This window comes from Apus apus, chromosome Z, assembly GCF_020740795.1.
Source record: "Apus apus isolate bApuApu2 chromosome Z, bApuApu2.pri.cur, whole genome shotgun sequence".
Classification (NCBI taxonomy): Eukaryota; Metazoa; Chordata; class Aves; order Apodiformes; family Apodidae; genus Apus; species Apus apus.
This window is the reverse complement of record NC_067312.1, coordinates 24,957,550-24,977,405: the sequence shown is the minus strand read 5'-3', so window position 1 is coordinate 24,977,405 and position 19,856 is coordinate 24,957,550. Positions and strand designations below refer to the sequence as shown.

Below are 19,856 nucleotides of genomic sequence, written 5' to 3'. Positions count from 1 at the left end.
CTTGATTGACTATGAGTCAGAAATAGCTCTTTAATATTAATACACGGGTAACTGGAAGTTACCCAGGATTCGTATTCTGTTCTGCTAGAGATTATACACCATGTTGTTCAGAGCATTGGTAAGTTGTACCTCTGCTTGTTACAGAGAGCTATTGGTTGTCACTCTAGTTTAGCAGATAACATATATGCATTATTTTGATATTTTATGCTTTTTAATATTAATTCATAGCTTAGCTTGTTCTTGTAACCATATCAGTCAGAGAAATTAAAATTTCTAAAATATTGATGTAGAAGAAAGTTCATCAAAATGTTATGGACACAGTGGTTTCAAAACTACTTTATTTTGTTTCCTTCTGTTTTTTTAACATGCACACTTACTGTTCAAATAAGTGTGACAAATTTTATACAACTGGAGACAGAAGACATTTTTGTAAGCTATTATGCTTGCAGTGCAGCCTGTTTGCGTGTTTAGACATTTCACACAGTAGATACCACACACATTTTAGTAAAAACTTGAGATGCCTCTGAACCTGCAAGAAGTTCCAGGTGTTCCTGCACTCGACCTGTGCACATAGCAGGGCAATCAGGAGTTGCAGTGTTTGTGGAAGAAAGTCTGACTCCTTCCTGGGTCCTCCCTTACACATGAGCAGACCACACACCCCTCTTTGTTCTTGAGACTTCGCTTTTAGTCTGCCAAGAAGTGGAAGGCTCAGCATCCGTTTCTCACTGCTGTTCCACCTCCCTAGGTGCACGGTCTCTACCGCACCACTGGCGCTAGTTTTGAGAAGGCGCAGCAGGAGTTTGCGACGGGAGTGATGTCCAACAAGACTGTGCAAACTGCTGCAGCCAACGCCGCCTCGACGGCAGCAACCACTGCAGCTCAGAACGCCTTCAAGGGGAACCGAATGTAGGGAAGCACAGGGAGTCGTCATGGATCTCTCTGATCGTACTTTATTTTCCAGTCACAATATTTCCTAAAAGCCTAGATCGAAATTCACACAGCATGTTTGTCTCTTCTGCAGCTGTGCATGGGTAAAATGGAAATGTTTTGTTTATTTTATTATAAAACTATTTATTAAAGAAACGCCACACGTTATTTGCCCTTCTTTAAGATACTGCATTCTAGAATGTAAAGCCTTCTGTATTTCATAGGGGATAAATAATTTCAACAATTAGCCTGAGAATGAATTGTATATAATGATCAAATACATGTGTTAAGAATTTTAAGGTTTTTTAGTGTTTCACTCCAGTATTTTTTTTAACTTCAGGACAGCACTTTGGATAAATTATTTTTCTTCATAAGAACTCTTTTCCCTGTTTCTACTGTAAGAAGTGGGGTAGACTGAGAGATGTAGTAAGCTAGGTTTGGCTACTGCTTTTGCAATTTCAGCAGCTGCTGGAAGACAAAATACAAGTAGGGCAAATATTATAAATTCTTTTCTTGGTTTTTTGTGGATTTTTTTAGGATAAGTCTTTTGATATAAACCTGTAAGTTTGCATGAATACTGTTGAGTTATCTGATCTTGTTTAAATAGTGTTTTGGTCCAGAACTTATCTGTGCCACTTTATAATCATATTGTTTGTTTGTATCTGTTTTCATGGAATATTCTCTACCTGTGAGAGATGACTAGGGTGCACAAACATTCTCTGTAACAGAATGTGTTAACGCACTGCTTTAGGAAGTTAACTGATGGTTTCAGTCCCAGATCTAAATGATTCTATATTTGCTATTTTTTATTTCAGTATTCATCTTTTGGGATAGTAATTTTGCTGGAAAAGAAACTAATACTGACTTTTTAGAATGTTAGGTTCTTGCCCCTGTATGTTCTTCTTCATGCAGTGGTATTTTTGTTGTACTTGGGATTTTTTTGTTTGGCTGGTTTTGTTTGTTGTTTTGTTTTGGTTTTGTTGTTGTTTTTTTTCAATCATAGATTTGTGTTTAACAGTGGTACTAAATCTCTGGCCTAGTCAATCACCCTGTTTACTGCTTGTCCAAACCCCAAATATATCGTATTTAATTTTCTAACAGGAATATTGTCTAAAACCAAGCTTCTAAAGCAATGACATTTAACAGATACTTGAATTCATTTTAACATTAACTTAGCTATCTCTGTGATGTGATTAAAGATGGGTGTAAAAAAAAAAAAAAAGCTTTTAAATGGTTTTTAATTGGAAAAGTGAGAAATCTTCATCTTTAACAAAGTTATATTTTAAGTCACTGAGCTGGAGGCCTAAGAGGTTAAATTGGTGTTGTGGAAGTGAACAATTCATAATGGTATATACCATCATAATGTTCTAGAACATAATCAGGTCTTAGTGTAACATCAGGTTTCTCTCCTTTGAAGACTGTTTATATTCTTGCATTGCCTCATGAGTCTTATGCACAATACTTGGGCTGTTTTTTCCAACTCCGTTACAGAAAATGCAACAGGAAGGACCATGTCCCACAGCCTGTCTCAGTGTACACTGTGAATGAAATTAATACAGCTTTTCAGGTCAATCGCCTTCTGTAGGACAGCATACAATTCTGAGGCCACTCCATGCCCCGAACGTGCACAGACTTTCATAGATACTTTTTCACTACACTGACTGTATTAATAATAACAGAAGAGCATTACAAAAATTAAAACTCTGAGCTTAATCCTTGGGTAAGTATTGTACGGTTAGCATAAAGTCCCTACTAGTCTCCTTTCTTATACTATTTTTTTAAAATCCAGCTTGAATTTGGATAGATGTTATAGTTTCACCTATGCTGAAGTACATATTAATGAACATACTTGCTTCTAAATGTTCTCTGTATCATGAAATTGAAAGCAATTTAAATATTCTGTGTAATAGGGGCTCTAACATTTCTAACATTGGACATGCTAGCATTGAACTTAAATTTGTATGGAATGTTATTAAAAGCTTTCCAGACAAAAGCCACCTTATTCTTTTGAGATCAGGCATCATCCTTCAAGCAGCTGTTCCTCAGATTGTTTTTTTCATAAGATTTTAGACTTGAGGGTTATATCTAGGATCTCTACTATGAATTGCTTTTAAATCTAAATTTAAGCAATTTTTTTGGTATCTCTTAGATAGGAATACCTGGGAGATCATCCTTGCAATTTAACTCAAGTTGCAGACTGCATAATAATGTGCTTTACTTGAATGTATTATGGAAAAAAATAAGGAATAAAACCTGAATTTGGCAGGTAGATTATTTTTCCCAAATATTTAAAGGCTTTTTGAGAATACATACGTGATGTTCTAGGTATAGGGAATGCTGATTTGTCATGGGTTAAATGTACAGATTGAAACCTCCTATGTGAAATTCAAGGTTCAGTTACACATGAATTGTTTAAACCAGGTATCTGACACTCTGCAACCCAAAAGGGAGAAAGAAGTTTGACAATGGAAGGCTGACATTTGTTAAAAATATTTTGTACCCAACAAAACATAGATTTTACAATTTATTAGATTATGGCGCCCACTTAAGCTGTCTTTTTGTAGTATTGTGGAAAAATGAGTACAACGTATGAAGTTTAAACACTGGAATATCAGTAGTCAGTGGTCTGTAATTTAGGAGTTGGTTTACTTACCTGGGGGATATTTATATATTTTGTAAAATACTAACAATGCTCTGCCATCCTGGTGAATGTCATGGTTCTGTACAAATGCACTTCTGTCACTCTGTTGCATGTCTGAGTAGTTCAGAAGTTTTGTATGTTTATTGTATTAACACAGTGTCATAGAATAAAAATAAAATAAAATACTTTTTTCCTGGCTATTTGCTCTGTATAGTTTTCACCAGTGTAAGGATTCTTCTTGTAATGGTCAGGCTAGTGTGCAGGGTGGCTGACCTGTGTAAAAGTCTCACTTGGTTTTTATAATTCTGTATATAAATGCTGTAATTTTGCTGAAATGGGCAAGCAAAATGTCCACTATCAAAAATAATACATTAGGCTACTGAGAATTAGTCTACTTGACGTTACAAAGAAAATTCTTCAACAATTGCAGCCCACTTTCTTGTGGTGTAAACTTCTGAGGGTTAAAATCTAAACCTGCTCTGTCATTACTGAATGGAATTCTACAGGTATTAAAGTGAATCCTAGAACACTATTGAAAGTAAAATTAAGTTGCTGAAAAAAGCATTGCTTTGGTAGTGTTTATTTTCCTGATTCTGCTTGTGAATTGACATTTCTGTGTCACTGCTGTGTCTTTGTGGCTTTTTTGAGGCACTATCATGTCAAATTATTTATTTTTGTTCATAAAGTAACTGTAACAGCAAATCTCTAGTACTGGATTTATTACTGGGTTTTCTTTGAAGGGTAAAACCTAGGGCTTCACCTAGAACACAGTTGTGTTTCCAAATACATAACATAGACAACAGTGCTGTAGTCAGGATTATTTTGGGAGGTAGCAGACACGAGTTTTTGAAGACACTTGTGCATGCATGCATTATTGTGTTGTGAAATTCTTCCTCAATGCATTTCTTGTAATTTACAGATCTGGGATGGCAGTGGCAGCAGACTAAAGGAACAGTTTTTTGCACTTTCTTCTAAATGGTGGGCACAGTTGTGCAGAATGATCCAGTCGTGTTTTATGGTTAGAATTATTACACAATTTAAGTGCTGTTGTGGGGAGATAAATCCTCTGGTTTCCTGAAGCTAGTTTTCCTGAAGATGTAAGCACAAAGTTGGGAAGGCATGCACACACAGTGAAAACAGCACAAGGAGGAGAGCTGCAATTAAAAGCACTCAGTGATACTTCTGGAAAGGTGTTTCTGTCATGATATATCTGAAGATATACCTTGAAAAGATTACAGAAAGATAAATATCAGAAATATATTTGAGAAAGATAAATATGTTTCTGAAAGATAATTCACCTAGAACATTCTGGTTATGAGTCAGCAGTATGGCACAGTGGATCAGATTATTAAAATAAATGTGTGTTAAGTTTCACTCAGTTACATTAAAATGTATAAGAATTTGTACTGTCTTACCTACAAATTAATTTTATGTCTGCAAGTAGCTTTTATTCAGTAGAAAAACAAGGAAGACTTGAGGTGGTACAGATTTCGTACCTCAGCAGCAGAATACTAGTTTAACTTTATCCTAGGATTAGATACCATGTCAGACACTACTGAGTAAAAAAAAAAAAAAAAAAAGTGTTGATGGGAAGTATGACATGGCTGTCCATTTTGTTCTGGAAAAAAAAATACATTAACTGTCCAGCTGTTCATGGAAGTATATTCAGCTCATCTAAGATGTGATTTTGTTGGAGGAATGCATAGTGATTACACCAAACAACACTGCTTTTAATTAATTTGTTTAACCATCTCTCAATACGGTCGGTCCTACAGTGTGACTGCATGATGTGTGTGTGTATATATATATACACATACTGTCCTGCTTTGGTGGGGGTTCCCATGTTGCTGTCACATCACTCAGAGGTGAAGCAGAACACTAGAACACTTCAACACAGCGGAGCTGCTGTACAAAGCATTGAGAAGACCAGGTTTATACTTCTTTGTACCTGCAGTCAGAAGGGCATCTTTCAGGTAGTGTGATGGAAAATTTCCGAGGCTGATTTGTGGTGAGCCAGTTGGTGGTTGAGTTATTAACGGTCCTTGTGCTTGCAACAGGGCTCATGTAGCTTGGAGAACACAATCTGCTCCCACATCCCACTATTTGTGACCATTCACTCGCATTTTCTGCACTGTAAATGTGTGGGGGCAGAGTGGGCAGGATGTGCTGGCTGGAGCCCAGGCCACTTTAAAAAAACAGCTGCCTCTGACCACTGATACCTCTGTGGCATCAGCTTCTCTGCCACTGTTTCAGCTGACAGTGCTGCAAGTAGCTCTTACCATGTTTATAGCCTAATTAAACAACCATATACAGCCGAGCTGTAGTCACTTGCTGCACACGTGCCGAAGTACATGTTGCTATTTTGTAGTGACAGGTGTTGTCTTTGCTATGCATGTATTTTTTATGTTTTCAGGGAAAAAACCTGGATATACTGAATCGGGCGGGGGGGGGGTGATATATTTTGTCCAAGGTAAGAGAGCAACTGGAAGTGGTCAGAATAATGTCATTAAATTTGGAATTACTTTTTCTTTCCCGTTTTTCAGCTAGACCAAATTACTGATCCCACTGCAACTGAGTGATTCCTAAAGCTGGTTAATGACACCAATTCCTACACTCTCAGAATGTCACTGATACAAAGAGACACCACAAACCAAATAAAAGGTATCTGTTAGAAAACAAACTTCACTCAATCACAGGAGCATGACAACATCTTTATATTCCTGTCCCTCTGATATTAATAATATACACGGACTTTCTCATTGCATCACCATTCTAAACCTGCCTGGAACTTGGGGAAGAAGTTCCTAAAACTCAGGAATCTGTAATGTCACAAAATTAGGGAACTGACTTCTTCATTTCCTCTTGCCAGCTCTATTACCCTTACTGAAAAAGGTAGGTAGTATTTTTAGCTACAAATCAATACTTGTATTTCTTCAGTGGTATTTTGTGTTTGTACACAACTGCTGTATCTATACCTGCTTTGAAATCTGTTAAGATGACTAATAAGGTGGTCAATTGCATGGCATCTATCCCCTAATTCTGGACTGTAGGTGTTTTTTTTTCATGTTCCACCTTGTAACAAAGAGCTACTTCTTGGAAGTTTGTAAACTGTTAGAAGAGTAATTAAACGTAATTATGTGTAAATTTAACAGAAATGGACCACATGAGATAAATGGACTAACTATGAGATGAAAGTGACATCCTGACTTCTGTTTAAACTGGTGAAAGCCTTACTCCTAGTTCTGCCATAAATCTGCATAGAGAACAGCACGAGAAGTCTCTCTACGGTTTGCCAAGTCACAGTTGCAAACATAATTTTAAAAGCATCTCTCATTAAGCAATACTTGTTTTACAACCTCGGCTACACCTTTTTAGGAGAAAGGAGCTGCAGTGCTTTAGTTGCAAAATGAAAAACATGCGTCAGACATTCAATTAGAAAGTCACTTTAATGCAATGGTATAAGATACAGCTACAATTTCAGATCACATAGTTTTTGATTAGCAAGTTGTAATAATTGTTAAAGTCAGATAGAAATCTGAAACACTAGCAAGATCAGTGGGCTGGGATCTTACAAATGCTATTGAAGCTACAATTAAAACTTCATTGCTGTGGCTCAACTTGTCCAGTACGTTTGAATTAAGGTAGTCAGACTCCTGTTAAAAGTTTGAAAACTCGGATTTTAATTGAAATTTAGATTAAAAATAACACATTAGGTACATCATTCATGCTAACAAATGCACATAGTGGTGACTCAAGCACAGAAAAGCAGTACCACAAATAAACCATGGCTCAAAAATCTACGCTAGCTGGAGTGCCACAGCCGCTCCCCCTGTGCAAGGCGGCTGCAGTGCGTGCGCTCAGCCTCTGAGGGGCTCTGTCCTTTCCTTGAGGCAGGCACCAGCACCCGCTGCTTGCAAGGCTGACTTGAACTCCTCTCCCTTCACCGCTAGATACCCTGATGTGGGATAACAATGCAACATGAAAATGATATGGCTGTAAAAAAAGTATCTCGGAATCCAAGAGAAATTTTATTGAACAAACTAGATACAAAGGTGATACAGACAACCCAGAAATAGCTCAGTAGCAACGTGTTTTTGCAGTGCCACGTTAGAAGTAAAGCCCATTAAGAAACTTTACTGACCCTTTACAGCTTTAAGATTGTATATTGCCAGGGATGAACACAGCTTCACATTCTCATTGTCTGTATTACGTAGATCTTAGTATTTCAAATCAATCTAGAAGAGATTATTGTTAAATCTTTAAGATGCTGTTACTAATGTTGTATTAATCTTCAAAATAAGTGATTCTATTGCATCACTCTGCTTTAGTTTGTCCACACCATCATAAGCTTCAGCCATTTCTTCCCTGGGAAGTCCCTTTTCAAATATCTTGTTTAAAAGCAAAAACTTAAGGAGGGGAGAAAAAAAACCAAACCACAACAAAACCCATTCCTGGTATTGCACATCTCACACAAGTTTGTGTAAATATATATATAGATAGATAGATATATGTTTTTTTTTTTTTAAATATGCTACAATAAAAAAGTCTATGGCACTTTAGAGAATGCAAGTTTATGAAGTTGATCAAACCACAGATACTTGAAGAATTCTTCAATACCACAAAGTTAAACTGAACTAATTGGCACACAGGTTTTAAAGAATCCACAGCAAATTATTCTAGATCCTATGCAGTGCATGTATGTTAATAAGCAGTAAGACTCCGCAACTCCCTCATGAAATTAATTAAATTAGCTTTAAGCTGATTTATATATTTCTTTTTCTTCCCCGCCAAAAAAAAAAAAAAACACAAAAAAAACCCCAACCAAACAAAAAAAAACAAACTACCTTTGAAAGCTACTGCTGAAGTGAACTTCAGGAACAAGTTTAAACAACTGTCAAATTTAATAAGTGCACCCCATCTGGAACAAAAAAATAATCTCAAATGTATACCGTCTTCTGACTTGCTAGAAGAACAGAACCCTGAGAAAAGAAATTCTGATTAGGTGTTTTTTGTGGTGTTTTCTTCTTTTTTCTCCCCCTCACCCGCTGTATTTCTTCCCAGCCTTTCTTCTATCTGTGCTATCTGAAGGACATGATACTCTTGCAAGGCAAGTGATGATGGTGCAGAGCAAGTCAATGGAAGACTAGCAGGGAACAGAAAAGCTGGTTCTTCTTGGTTATAAATGCAAACAAAGGCAAGATATGCCACTGAGAATACCTCCTTTGTATTTCAAAACCGCAATATTGAAGTTGTTTGAGCCTTCTGTAGTTCCCAGCAGAGGTCTGCTAGTAGTGTAAATAAAGGTGGGTCACTGCTTACGTCTAAGCCAAAGCAGGATATGACCTCTATACCTTTTGAAAGAACTGCCCTTATTCTGACTAATCAAGTGCTCAAACCCAGGGAGCATTTGTCACCCCAACGCAGCAGCAAGATTTGCTTGCAGTGGTGACGTGGACGCTGGACTGCCACCCACCTAAAAAACCACTATAGCTGCAGCACAATTTCATAATTAATTTATAGCTGAGTCACATGTGTCTCTGCTCCCCAGCCCCTTCAGAGCGGGTGGTGGGGCCTGGTCCTGCAGGGGCTGCGGGGAGGGCTGGGCCAGGGTGCGGGGTGTGTGCTGGGGAGCAGCCAGAGGGGAACACGGGCAGGGCTCAGGCACCACTTTGTGCCAGTAATGTTGATATGTTAAAAATCTCACCTTGTGCAGACAGTTGGCAGAAACGGTTCCAGACCATAACTTTTGGGCGTTTTTAATATTTAAAAGAAAAGTGAATGACCCGTTTTAAGCTACAATATGGTGGACGTGGGTTGCAAGAGCAGGTGAATGCAAGAAGAGGCTAGACTAAAACAATCCCCTCTTAGTATCAGCAAAAGCTGACCTTTTTGACTTTTTTTTACACAGCGGCTGGGAGATCACCTCAGCTTCCATCTGGCAGGTGGCAGGAAGGTGTGCCGGGCACAGAGAGGTGCAGGCTGGGAGCTGGTCCTGGCGTGCTCCATAGGCGTGTGCCTGGCTGAGTGTCCGTGCTGTGTCGCAGGCACCGGCTGCCAGTGTCCAGCCCTGCCCAGGGCTGGCTGCAGGCTTGTGGTCCTGACTGCTGAACAGCATTGCCAGTGACAAGCAGTGTCTTGAAACCAGCTACCTACCTGTACAGTAACAACAGCTTCTTAATACTGATCAATAACTAATGGCACACTCTAAGGGACCAACCAGGCATAAACAACAATCTCTGCTTCGTATTACACAGTGAGGTGACGGAGAGCAACACTGTTCTTGGATAATGTTAAACTAGCAAGAAGTAAGAAGAAAAGTCTAAAATTCAGTTAGTATTTAGTTAGAACTACTTCTCAGATGAATTATCCCCAATGCTCCTATGGCACAGTTGCAGCATTCCTTTGTTTTTTTAAAGTATCTTTCAAATTTTTTTTCAGAAGTAGTTCTAGTAAGTGATGCAAGTAACACAACCAACTGCCTTTGAGAAGGTAACGTCGTTTGTGGCAAGGCCTATTTTATTTCTGCTGATTTCGTTGGAAAAGTGTCCATACTACCTGTGGTTTTTTAAAAAAAGGAAAAAGATCTTCTCAGCCATGTAGAATTTGGCAAGACTTCCTGAAAAATGTACATTTCTTAAGGACTCATGTGACTCTGGGTCATGAGACAGACTGACCTGTAGACTAGAATGAGGTTTCACTGGCAAGAGAAAGACTAATACTGTTGAGTCCAATGTGCAGTGGTAGGAGAGGCTACCGCCCAGGCTGGGCTGTTGGCATCCACAAGATAAAGCTCAGCTGTGCTGTGGGGAGTTGTCATCTGCTTAGGAATTCAGAAGTCTTAATAAAGGCTGTAGAAATATTTCTAACAACAATTATTTCAAACAAATTTACCAGAATCAGGTGAAAGCCAGTGTCTAGTCAATGGGAAGAAAATAATTTACCTCCTAAGCAACAAGTGCCAGACATCTTGCACTTTAAGTTTCAAGAGAAAGAAACCTTGCAGGGACTCAACCGTTTAAATGCTTAAAGACTGGTGTAAACTGCATTGTGTCAACTTTGCACTCTCCAACAAGCACTTACTCCCTAAGAAGGCACTGTACTTTAAGGAAGTTCAGTATCAAAAAGCACCTCAATGAAAGTATGGTACCAAACCAGGTGGTGGTGAAATATCCACAGGTGAGACGAGCCCTTGGAAACGAAGCCTAATTAAGACAGGCTTCTCTGTATAAGAAAAAAAAATGTGCTGGCTTTCATTATTTTAAATCCAAATTCTTCAAAGTGTTTCTTCAAAGTGGGTAAGGCAATGGGATCAATCACAATTTTCAGTTGTAACAACAACATTCCTGCTATATACACGATTTCTCTCCTCCCCGGTCAGATTAATATATTCCACTGTGTCCTGATCATAGAATGAAACAAAAAAAATCTCCAGTATTTACATTCTGTTTTCTTGGGATCCTTTCTCTGATCCTCATTGCCCAGCAAAGAAGAAAGACCATTTCAGTAGTTCGGGGCTGGAATGCATAGGGTCAATCACATAAACGGTAGAAACAGGTAAGTGGATCTGCTTGTCCAGTCAATGGCAAGCAGATTAAGATTCAGGCACTGGTGTTTTTCCCCACTGGATTTAAAGGAGGCAGATAAGGTTTTTTCCTTCTTCTATTTCTTCTTGCACTTTGTCACTGGATGTTGCTATTTCAGCTTGTGCCGAGAGGACTGCACAGATGAACGTCAGAATAGTGCCACCAATTGCTGTGTAGAAAGCCCAGCCCAAGGAGCAGTCTCCAAGTTTGTAAGCAGAAGCATAATGTCCACAATAGCTTATTGCTTTCTGACATCCCCAACCTGCAGGGTAAAGTATCAAGCCTAAGATAAGGAAGAGGCCTAGAAATAAAAACAGAAAAGACTGAAGTTAAACAAATTATGAGTTTAACACGAAATGCAAAACACACAGTAATGGTTATCATGGTCACTACTCACTCCTCAGTACCAGGATTAGGAGAAGACGATTCTTTCTTGTCCATCCTTCCTTTACTGATTGTTCCCTAGTATATAACCATACAGTGTTTTATCTCAACTTGGAGCTATCCTGTGTTTTTTTTCTTGTGAAAAGCTTATTTCACATGATAGTGGCCTAACTCCTAATTTTAATCCCTGTATTCCTTCTACATCCTTTGTATTCACACATTATTGCCAGATACACAGGGCTTGCAAAACATTTGAGCATCTCCACCTACTGTTTATAACTTTGCACTTTTCGAATGCATAGGAAGGTTTGCATCCACTTTGAGGTTGTGTTTGGCTAGCCCTCATTCAGCTACAGTCAGTCATTAATCATAAACATTTTTGCCTGTTTCCTCTGGGATCTTCCAACACTGATTTTTTTCTTGCCTGGAAAAAAAAAAATAAATCTCACAGTGCATCTGCTTATTTGGCTACATGAGGACATAGCAGAAAAATAATACAGCCAGTTCAGTAAGCTGCTTTCATAATAGAGGGATTCTGGAGTCAGCCCCAAACAAACGGATCTAAGTACCCATGGCCAGTGCGTTGGTAACGCTGGGATTCTCTAAACAGCCAGTCAGCTGCTGCAGAGTGTCTAGTGATGCAGGAGCAAAAGCCTCAACTGCCCACCTTGCTAAACTGCCTGAACACCTCCTGTGCCTCAGGCTGGAAGTAAAAAACTCAGGCTACATGTTTTGTCCATCTGATCATCTCTCGTTTCAAGAGCTTTCTCTCCTATGAGGACCAGTCTTCATTTCAGCAGGAAATTAAAAGCCATGTTACAATCCCCTGCACACATGATGTGTATTTGCACAAAGGGGAGAGATTTTAATCAAAGTGCCTAATAGTCTAAGGGTTACAGTGCTCTCTTACAGGCCATGCTAAAAAAATCACAGTGAGTTGAAAACGAATCTCCCTCCTATAACCTACGTGGGAAGCAGATAAACATCAGAACAGCTCGTAGGTATAAAAAATTGCCGTTTTCTTTAAAAATTTACACAGAAGAACAGGAAGAATTATGAAAAACAGGTCCTGCTTGAACACAAACAGTTTATCCAGAAAATGAATACAGCCTTCCAGATCCCATAAATATTACTGATTTGTCTAGCGCTGTAAACCCCTTTACTTAACCTGGCACCCTGGCAAAAATAGCTGGTAGAGGTGCTGTTACCTTCTAGAAATGGGCTGAAAGTTGTGGGGTTTATGTATGGTGCTGGTTCATCCACTAGATTTAATCTAATCCCAAATTCACTACCAAGTACTAAAATAGTGTAGGGAAGAAAAGAGGACTGTTTTCTAAGAGATTTCCAAGAAAATCTGTTAAGACTCGCTTACATCATTATCAATTCAGTCAGACTATTCTGCAGTATGTTAGGCTTCCTTGTTTGTTTAAAGAAATTCAGCCAGATGCAAGAAAACTTCATCACTGAGAAAGAAAAGCTGAGTCCTAGCTAGTAAGCAGTTGATATGTACAAAATGCAAAACCCATCATCCAACTGACTAAAATTAATGTCTATGAATGCCAGACATTTCACAAAAGAAAGTCCTTCCTCCAGCATTTTTCTGATGATGACACAACACCATGGGCATGAATGAACTAAATGTCATTATTCTTCGGGGCAGCAAAATCCATTAGCAAGTAATATCCGTTCTCTGTGCAGGGATTTCATCACTGCTTACATTTAAGAACCAGTGACAAATTTTATGCAGTGTTTCCTGGCTGACTGGCCAAACTACGTTAAGTAGAAAGTATTGCTTTATCTTGGACAGACCTGGATAAGCTGTGCTTTTATCCTGCTGAGCCCTGCAGCCATTTCAGACTAAACACCAGCAGTTCCTTCTCTTCTGTTCATCACTAGCTTCCTGTTCTGTGTAACCGGCATGACCACACGATGTGTTTTGCTGACTGCACATTGGTATGGGCCAGTTTCCATTCTCTCTAGTGATCACAAGCCCTTCAGTAGATAAAAATCACTGAATTAAGAAGCCAGATCTGAAATGCTGATGAAGCTGCTGCCAACAAGATGTCAACTTCAAAAACTAAAGGAAGTTCTTGAAGGTTACCACTCCATCACACACAAACCCAGAAAGCCTGTGTTTCTGAGTCACAAGCAGGACTAAGTAGCTACATCCATCTCTTTTTACCAAAATTCAAGAACTGGACAACTCCTGAAATCTACTGGGTCATGGCATGTGTGCCCCAAGCTGAAAAGCTGTGACCCAAAACTCAGCCCCCCAAAAGACTGTAATGTGCACTCATCAGCACTTTACTCAATTAAAACTTTTTTTAAGAGTACAGAAAATGCCTGGAGAAATGTTGACTAATGCCCAGAATTTGATAAACTACAGCTGTTTTCCCACAGAAAAAAACAAATTTTGGAGAAAAGTATTATCTATGGACTTGAATATGGTCCACCTGACTTTTCCTTCAGATAGCCAACTTTGTGAATCCTATACCAGCCCAGCATAATACAAGAAAAAAGCAATGTTTTCACGACTGGACATACCTTCTACTATTGAGTGCAGACAGAAAAATTATCAGGACGTGCACCTAAAGAACCACCTCTCTGATCCTAGGAACATGGATGCAGAGGGAAGTGAAGGAAAAATGCCCATGTGGAAAAAATAAGGTTAGATATAAGAGGGCTAGCAATGGCAGGAGAGGTTGTGATGCTGCTTGGAAAGTCATGGCCTGCTTTTAAACAGGCAAAACCATTAAATGCAATACAAATAGCTTAACCGTCTCTGTGTTCTTCCACCTTCAAACTAAGGAGCACAGCACAACCATTTTATGCAACACAAAAAAGCCTATACTAAGAGCGTACCCTTGATCTACATCTCACACACATGCAAATAGCTGCAGCTAAGCAAAAATCACTCTCAGGCCAGTTTGTGGTGAGACAATCCACAAGCAGAAAAAACATGGTAAATTTTCAGCACTGATGTCTCATACCAGTGCCTACAAGGCAGAGCCTGGCTGGGGTCCCTTACATCTTTTTCCTTCTTTGACAAATATTAAAGCTTAATATCCTAAACCCTTGCCTTTCTGTAGCTGCTCGTCAGTCCCTGGGGCTTGCCTGTGTGCTGCTCTTTCTTTTTTTTGTTATCTGTTTGCATTACCACAGAGCCTGCCAGCTCTGCTCACAGTTTCTGACTCCGAAAACTGACAATGTGTTTTTCAGACAAGACACACAGAGATGGAGCGCAAGACAGAAGTGAGATAACCCTGAACAGCATAATGGAATAGCTTCATGAAATGCATAGCCTGCCAGTTACCAAGTTTTTCTGTTGCACACTCTGCAAGAAGGCAGTCTTGAGAAAAATGTCAAAGGGAAATAAATGAGTTTTCAGTTACCTATGGACATCACAAAGCAGCATGGGACTGCATTGTTTTGTTTTCTGAAGAGTTCCATGCAGGAAGGCAAAGGAGGGCACTGGATGGGCTGCACAGAGCCAGGAGCAAAGTATCTTGCCACTAAACCAAACAACGTGCAGAGCATGGCCTGGAGCTTTCAAGGGGCTGGAAAGGGAAGCCAAGTGCCTTCTCCCTGGCATTCATTTGTACCCACAGCACACAGGAAGACAACACCAGCTGTACAATCTACAGATGGGCGTATAAAAGTTGGTGTCTGGACTGATTAACTATTTTAATTCTCAGATGTCTTAAAATTGATTCAGTTGTTCTTACACTTGACTCATTCAAATATTCTGTATTTAATCTGTATTGTGCAGCATTGTAAGACATTTAATGCTGTAAATTAAGATTAAGGCACTTAAGCTTTTCTTAGTCATAGAAGTACAAAGACCAATTCTGTGTTGTATAATTTTGTCATAATCTGATAAAACAATTATCTCCTGTCAAAAGTTTGCCTTGAGATGTATCTGGCAAGAGGACAGTAAATATTAATGATAGAGATTTCTTTTTCTTAATAAATCAGTTTTTGCTCTTGTCCCAGTGTCTTTGAAGAGAAGCCAACCTTCAAGAAAAAGCACAGAGAACAAAATGGAGTTATCTTTCTGAAGAAAAGTTTTCTACAATGAAACCTTTTCAGTTCTTCATGCTGATGGGCAGTAAATTAGAGTTTTAATCCACAGCCAGTCTACCTATAAAATTATTGCAGTTTGTTTCTCCTGCTGGGAGGAACAAATTCATTTTGAAAACATTAAAAGCTGTTTTCCACTGTGCTCCTCTACAGGTTCACAGAGCTCAGGCTTGCTCTGTTCTAGATTTAACCCCCTCTCTGAGAACAGCTGCACTACTGGGAGTGCAGCTTCTGCTGCACACATACCCTCATTCCTACTTCTTAAATTGGTATGATAATTTTTCATAATTGCATTCCTCTTTTCGTTATTTGCTGCCAGCTCTCAGTTACCTTTCCTCTTAGGATTCTTTAAAACAGAGGTCTGAAAGAATGCTACACAATTCTGCCGGATGCCTAGGAATGACAACAGAAAGTAATTGCTTTTTTATCCAGAACCTCCCCTTAAGCTCTTTTGTACAAGTCTGTCAGCAGAGAACATTTTCCCATCTTCCACTGAAGGCAATTTGCCTACGTAACATTTTATTATCAATCCCTAATTACCTGTTTTCAAAAGGAAGCCTTAAGAAGTATAGATTTTAGACAAGATTTACATTTTATTTGGCTTATTAGAATAAGATACGTTTCCTGATTTCAACACAGACAACCTATCAAACATCAGCCCTTCCACATTCAAATGATGTAAAAGTAACTTCTTTCTCCTAAAAAACAAAAGCAAATCATTACAGCATGCTTGTGAGCTATCATCATAAATATAGCAGGTGGCACCACTGAAATGACAATTCTGAAGACAGTTCAGTAACGCTTTTTCTAGAGGAAAATCCTTTTTGTATTTGTGTACCAAGAACTTTTCCCCTTTTAAGGGCCTGTAACTGCAGAAAGCAACTGCTCCTCCTGTTTTCAAACACTGCAGGAGCACTGCCAACAGAGTGGTTTATCGTTACGGGCATTTGTATGTCACATTATGTGCTGGAGCCAGATCTGAGTAAAGGCTTTTTCATTCCAGCCTTGGAAGCAACCCTTAGGACAGGGGTTAGACAGATGCTTGTTTAGCTAAGTGAAGGCATGCTATTTAGTTTTGACAGTCTCCTGTGCAGCTGCTGTTGTGCCATAGTAAACAACAGCACATACTAACAAAGCCAATTTCCATTGCAGAGTCTGAAACTATCTTCTCATTTCCTTGCAAAATAGCAAAAAAGCTTTTGAATGCTGCTGAAGAAACAGGAAATTAAGCAGCTGTGATCAATAAGGTGGCACTGCAACAAGCTCCCATGGAGCAGCACAATCAAGCAACAAAATTCCAAGAGACAAAGAGAAAAAGGGTAAAGGCAGGGAGGGATTAGCCTTGCACATCACCACACAGGCAGCACAGGCGGGATGCTTCTTCAGAGGCAGTGACCCTGATCATTCTCATTTTCTGTGCAACCACAGGAGGCTAATGCTCAGCCCAAGGGCACTGCACCAGCCAGGCAAAATTACCCTGCCGTTATTGCTTGTATTTCCAAACATGTCAATATGCTACCTGAATACCTAATGGGTAAAATATCTGTACATATGTACTATGGTAGCTTAACTCAAGGAGGCTTCTACACAAGAAAACTTTCCCTGACAAACCCCTGCCCAGTGGGAATACTATTAGGTCACCCTTTGTGTGCTTTCGACCTCTTCCTCCACCGACAGGCAACCAAAGCGATGCACTCCTACTTGGCAGCTGTGTAACAGCTTCAGCCCTGTGAAATGACTCAGTAATCCTGTTTTAATCAGATGAGAGCTAGCAAGGTGGGCTCATACCAGCTGATGTGGAGAACTCCACACAGGCTATAAGAAAAAGATGAGAGTAGAGCCAAGATGCTGCAGTGAATGTCAGTTATGATACCTGCAGCACAGGGCCTCAGACCGGCCTCTGCAGCTGTTCTCCATATCCTGGATGACTGCCAGACTCACCAAACATAAGCAGCTGACCACAGGCAAGGAGGTCTTTCCCCCAAAGGGAAGGAGAGTTTGCAAACCCTAATGTCTTTCAGATGGCCTTTGGCCCACTTGGAAACTCAGCACAACAAATAAAACAAAAACTTGTAACATTAAGCAGATCAACGTTTAAAAAAGCCTACCTAGACACTCCACTCATTGCAGGTTCACACAAGCAGAAGGGATTTAGGATAAGTTGGAAGCATGGCTGCTGAGGGTGGGGAGGACTGCCAGTGGACAATACACCAAGGAAAGGTCTACACCTGCAGCCACTGCAGGGACTGCAGCCATCTACAGATTTCAGTGTACCTCAGATTTCAGTGTACCCTAAGTTGAGGCAGGAAAATTAATTGTTTAAAACTATAACCGGGTGATGGTTCAAAACCTGGATGGATTTTTTTTTTTTTTCCCCCTGTAAAATTGTGTAGGGGTCAAATAATGGTAAGCAGTTACCAGATAACCAATGCCTTCCTCAGGCTGAGGAAGAGGCCGAGATCCCTATACTTTTCAACACTAAACTAACCACACCATTTGCTCATGCGTCTTCTCCCAGTTGTGAAGCAAATCAAAGATGCACATTCATAACCACATCTATGCAAACATATGTAAACTGCTGATGGTGTTACTGATGTTGGGGCATGGAAACAGGGACAGGAATATAGTGCAGGACGCTACTGGTGGGAGACCCAACTGTTAAGAACAAGCCAAAAGTAAATCAGTTTATCAGCTTGATGTGGGTTGCTTAAGCAAAATTACGTCATATAGGGGGATTCAGGGTTTGGTTTTTTTTGATATTGATGTGATTTAACTGCTTGGACTGCTCTGTAACCAAGTGTAAGCCTGCAAACTCCTGGTTTTAGGAGAGGGAAGGGCAACTTCCCCATTAACTGGAAGAAAAGACCCGATGGAAAGCGAGACTTGCTACCCTCCCATTATCCCTCTGGCCTGTCAGGTGGCTGGCAGCATGCTTTTAGCCACATCACCAGGGTAGGCGTCTAAGGAAGTTCTCAGTGTCTCACCTATGCTGGCAGAGGTAAGGGACTTCTGTGTACATGTGTGCCACAGTAAAATATTTCTCAGTGATAATGTGAGAGTCTCACATGGAGCACCATTTGATGGAAGAGATTTATGCTTGCCAAGAAAATCAGCTGCCAAACTTGATCACTGAAACTCTGTTTTTTTTTTTTAATTTTTCTATTCCATGCAGAACCTGCAGGGTATGTGCTGGTTCCCATGTGCCTGTCTTGGTGTAGAGCAGGGGATGAGCCAGATAAACACACGGCAGATCATAACAAAGCACTGAAATATTTGCTTTCTTTCTATGATGTTACGATGGAATCATAGATTGGTTTGGATTGGAAGGAACCTTAGAGATCATCTAGTTCCAGCCCCACTGCCATGGGCTGGGACACCTCCTACTAGACCAGGTTGCTCAAAGTCCCATCCCACCTGGCCTTGAACACTTCCAGGGAGGAGGAATCCACAACTGCCCTGGGCAACATGTTCCATACTCTCACCACGCTCACAGTGAAGAATTTTTTCCTAATACCTGATCTAAATCTCCCCTTTTTCCATGTGAAACCATTACACCTCATACTATCTCTGCAAGATCCCATAAAAAGTCCCTCCCCAGCTTTCCTGTACCCTTCAGGTACTGGAAGGCCACTAAAAGGTCCCCCCAGAGCCTTCTCATCTACAGGCAGAACAACCCCAACTCTCTCAACCTGTCTACACAGGAGAGGTGCTCCAGCCCTCAGATCATCTTCGTGGCCCTTCTCTAAACTCGCTCGAAGAACTGTATGTCCTTTTTGTGTTGGGGACTACAGCACTGGACACAGTGCTCCAGGTGGGGTCTCACAAGAGCAGAGTAGAGGGGCAGAATCACCACCCTTGACCTGCTGGCCACACTTCTTTTGATGCAGCCCAGGGCACGGCTGGGCTGCAGGTGAACACTCCTGGCTCATGTTGAGCTTCACATTAAGCAACAATCTGAAGTCCTTCTCCTCAGGGCTGCTCTCAATCTGTTCTCCATCCAGCCTGTAACTGTGCTTGGGATTGCCCAACACTGGTGCAGGACCTTGCACTTGGTCTTGTTAAAACTTCATGATGGTTTGTATGGGCCCATCTCTCAAGCCTGTCAAGGTCCTTCTGGATGGCCTTCCTTCCCTACAGTGTTGGCCACACCGCACAGTTTGGCGTCATTAGCAAACCTGACGGTGCACTTGATCCCACTGTCCATGTTGCTGACAAAGATTTTAAAAAGCACCAGTCCTGAT

At 40.2% G+C, this 19,856-nt stretch overlaps 2 protein-coding genes and 1 pseudogene across 6 annotated transcripts in view; 1 reads left to right on the top strand and 2 right to left on the bottom strand.

Annotated features, from left to right (window-relative positions):
* Positions 1–4,270, top strand: part of SCAMP1 (secretory carrier membrane protein 1) — a 186,931-nt gene extending 182,661 nt beyond the window's left edge. For both annotated transcript variants that reach the window (XM_051641902.1, XM_051641901.1), the window contains exon 9: positions 746–4,270. In XM_051641902.1, coding sequence (XP_051497862.1) covers positions 746–910 — 165 coding nt within the window. In that variant the 3' untranslated portion in view covers positions 911–4,270. The remainder of the gene's footprint in view (positions 1–745) is intronic.
* Positions 4,271–7,577: 3,307 nt separating this feature from the next.
* Positions 7,578–11,144, bottom strand: LOC127395654 (uncharacterized; annotated as a pseudogene).
* The window catches only part of LHFPL2 (LHFPL tetraspan subfamily member 2), a 135,932-nt gene continuing 123,653 nt past the window's right edge, over positions 7,578–19,856 (bottom strand). For 3 of the 4 annotated variants that reach the window (XM_051643321.1, XM_051643323.1, XM_051643322.1), the window contains one exon: positions 7,578–11,452. In XM_051643321.1, the coding sequence (XP_051499281.1) occupies positions 11,196–11,452 (257 nt within the window). In that variant the 3' untranslated portion in view covers positions 7,578–11,195. The remainder of the gene's footprint in view (positions 11,453–19,856) is intronic. The other variant, XR_007891861.1, reaches the window with a different exon arrangement.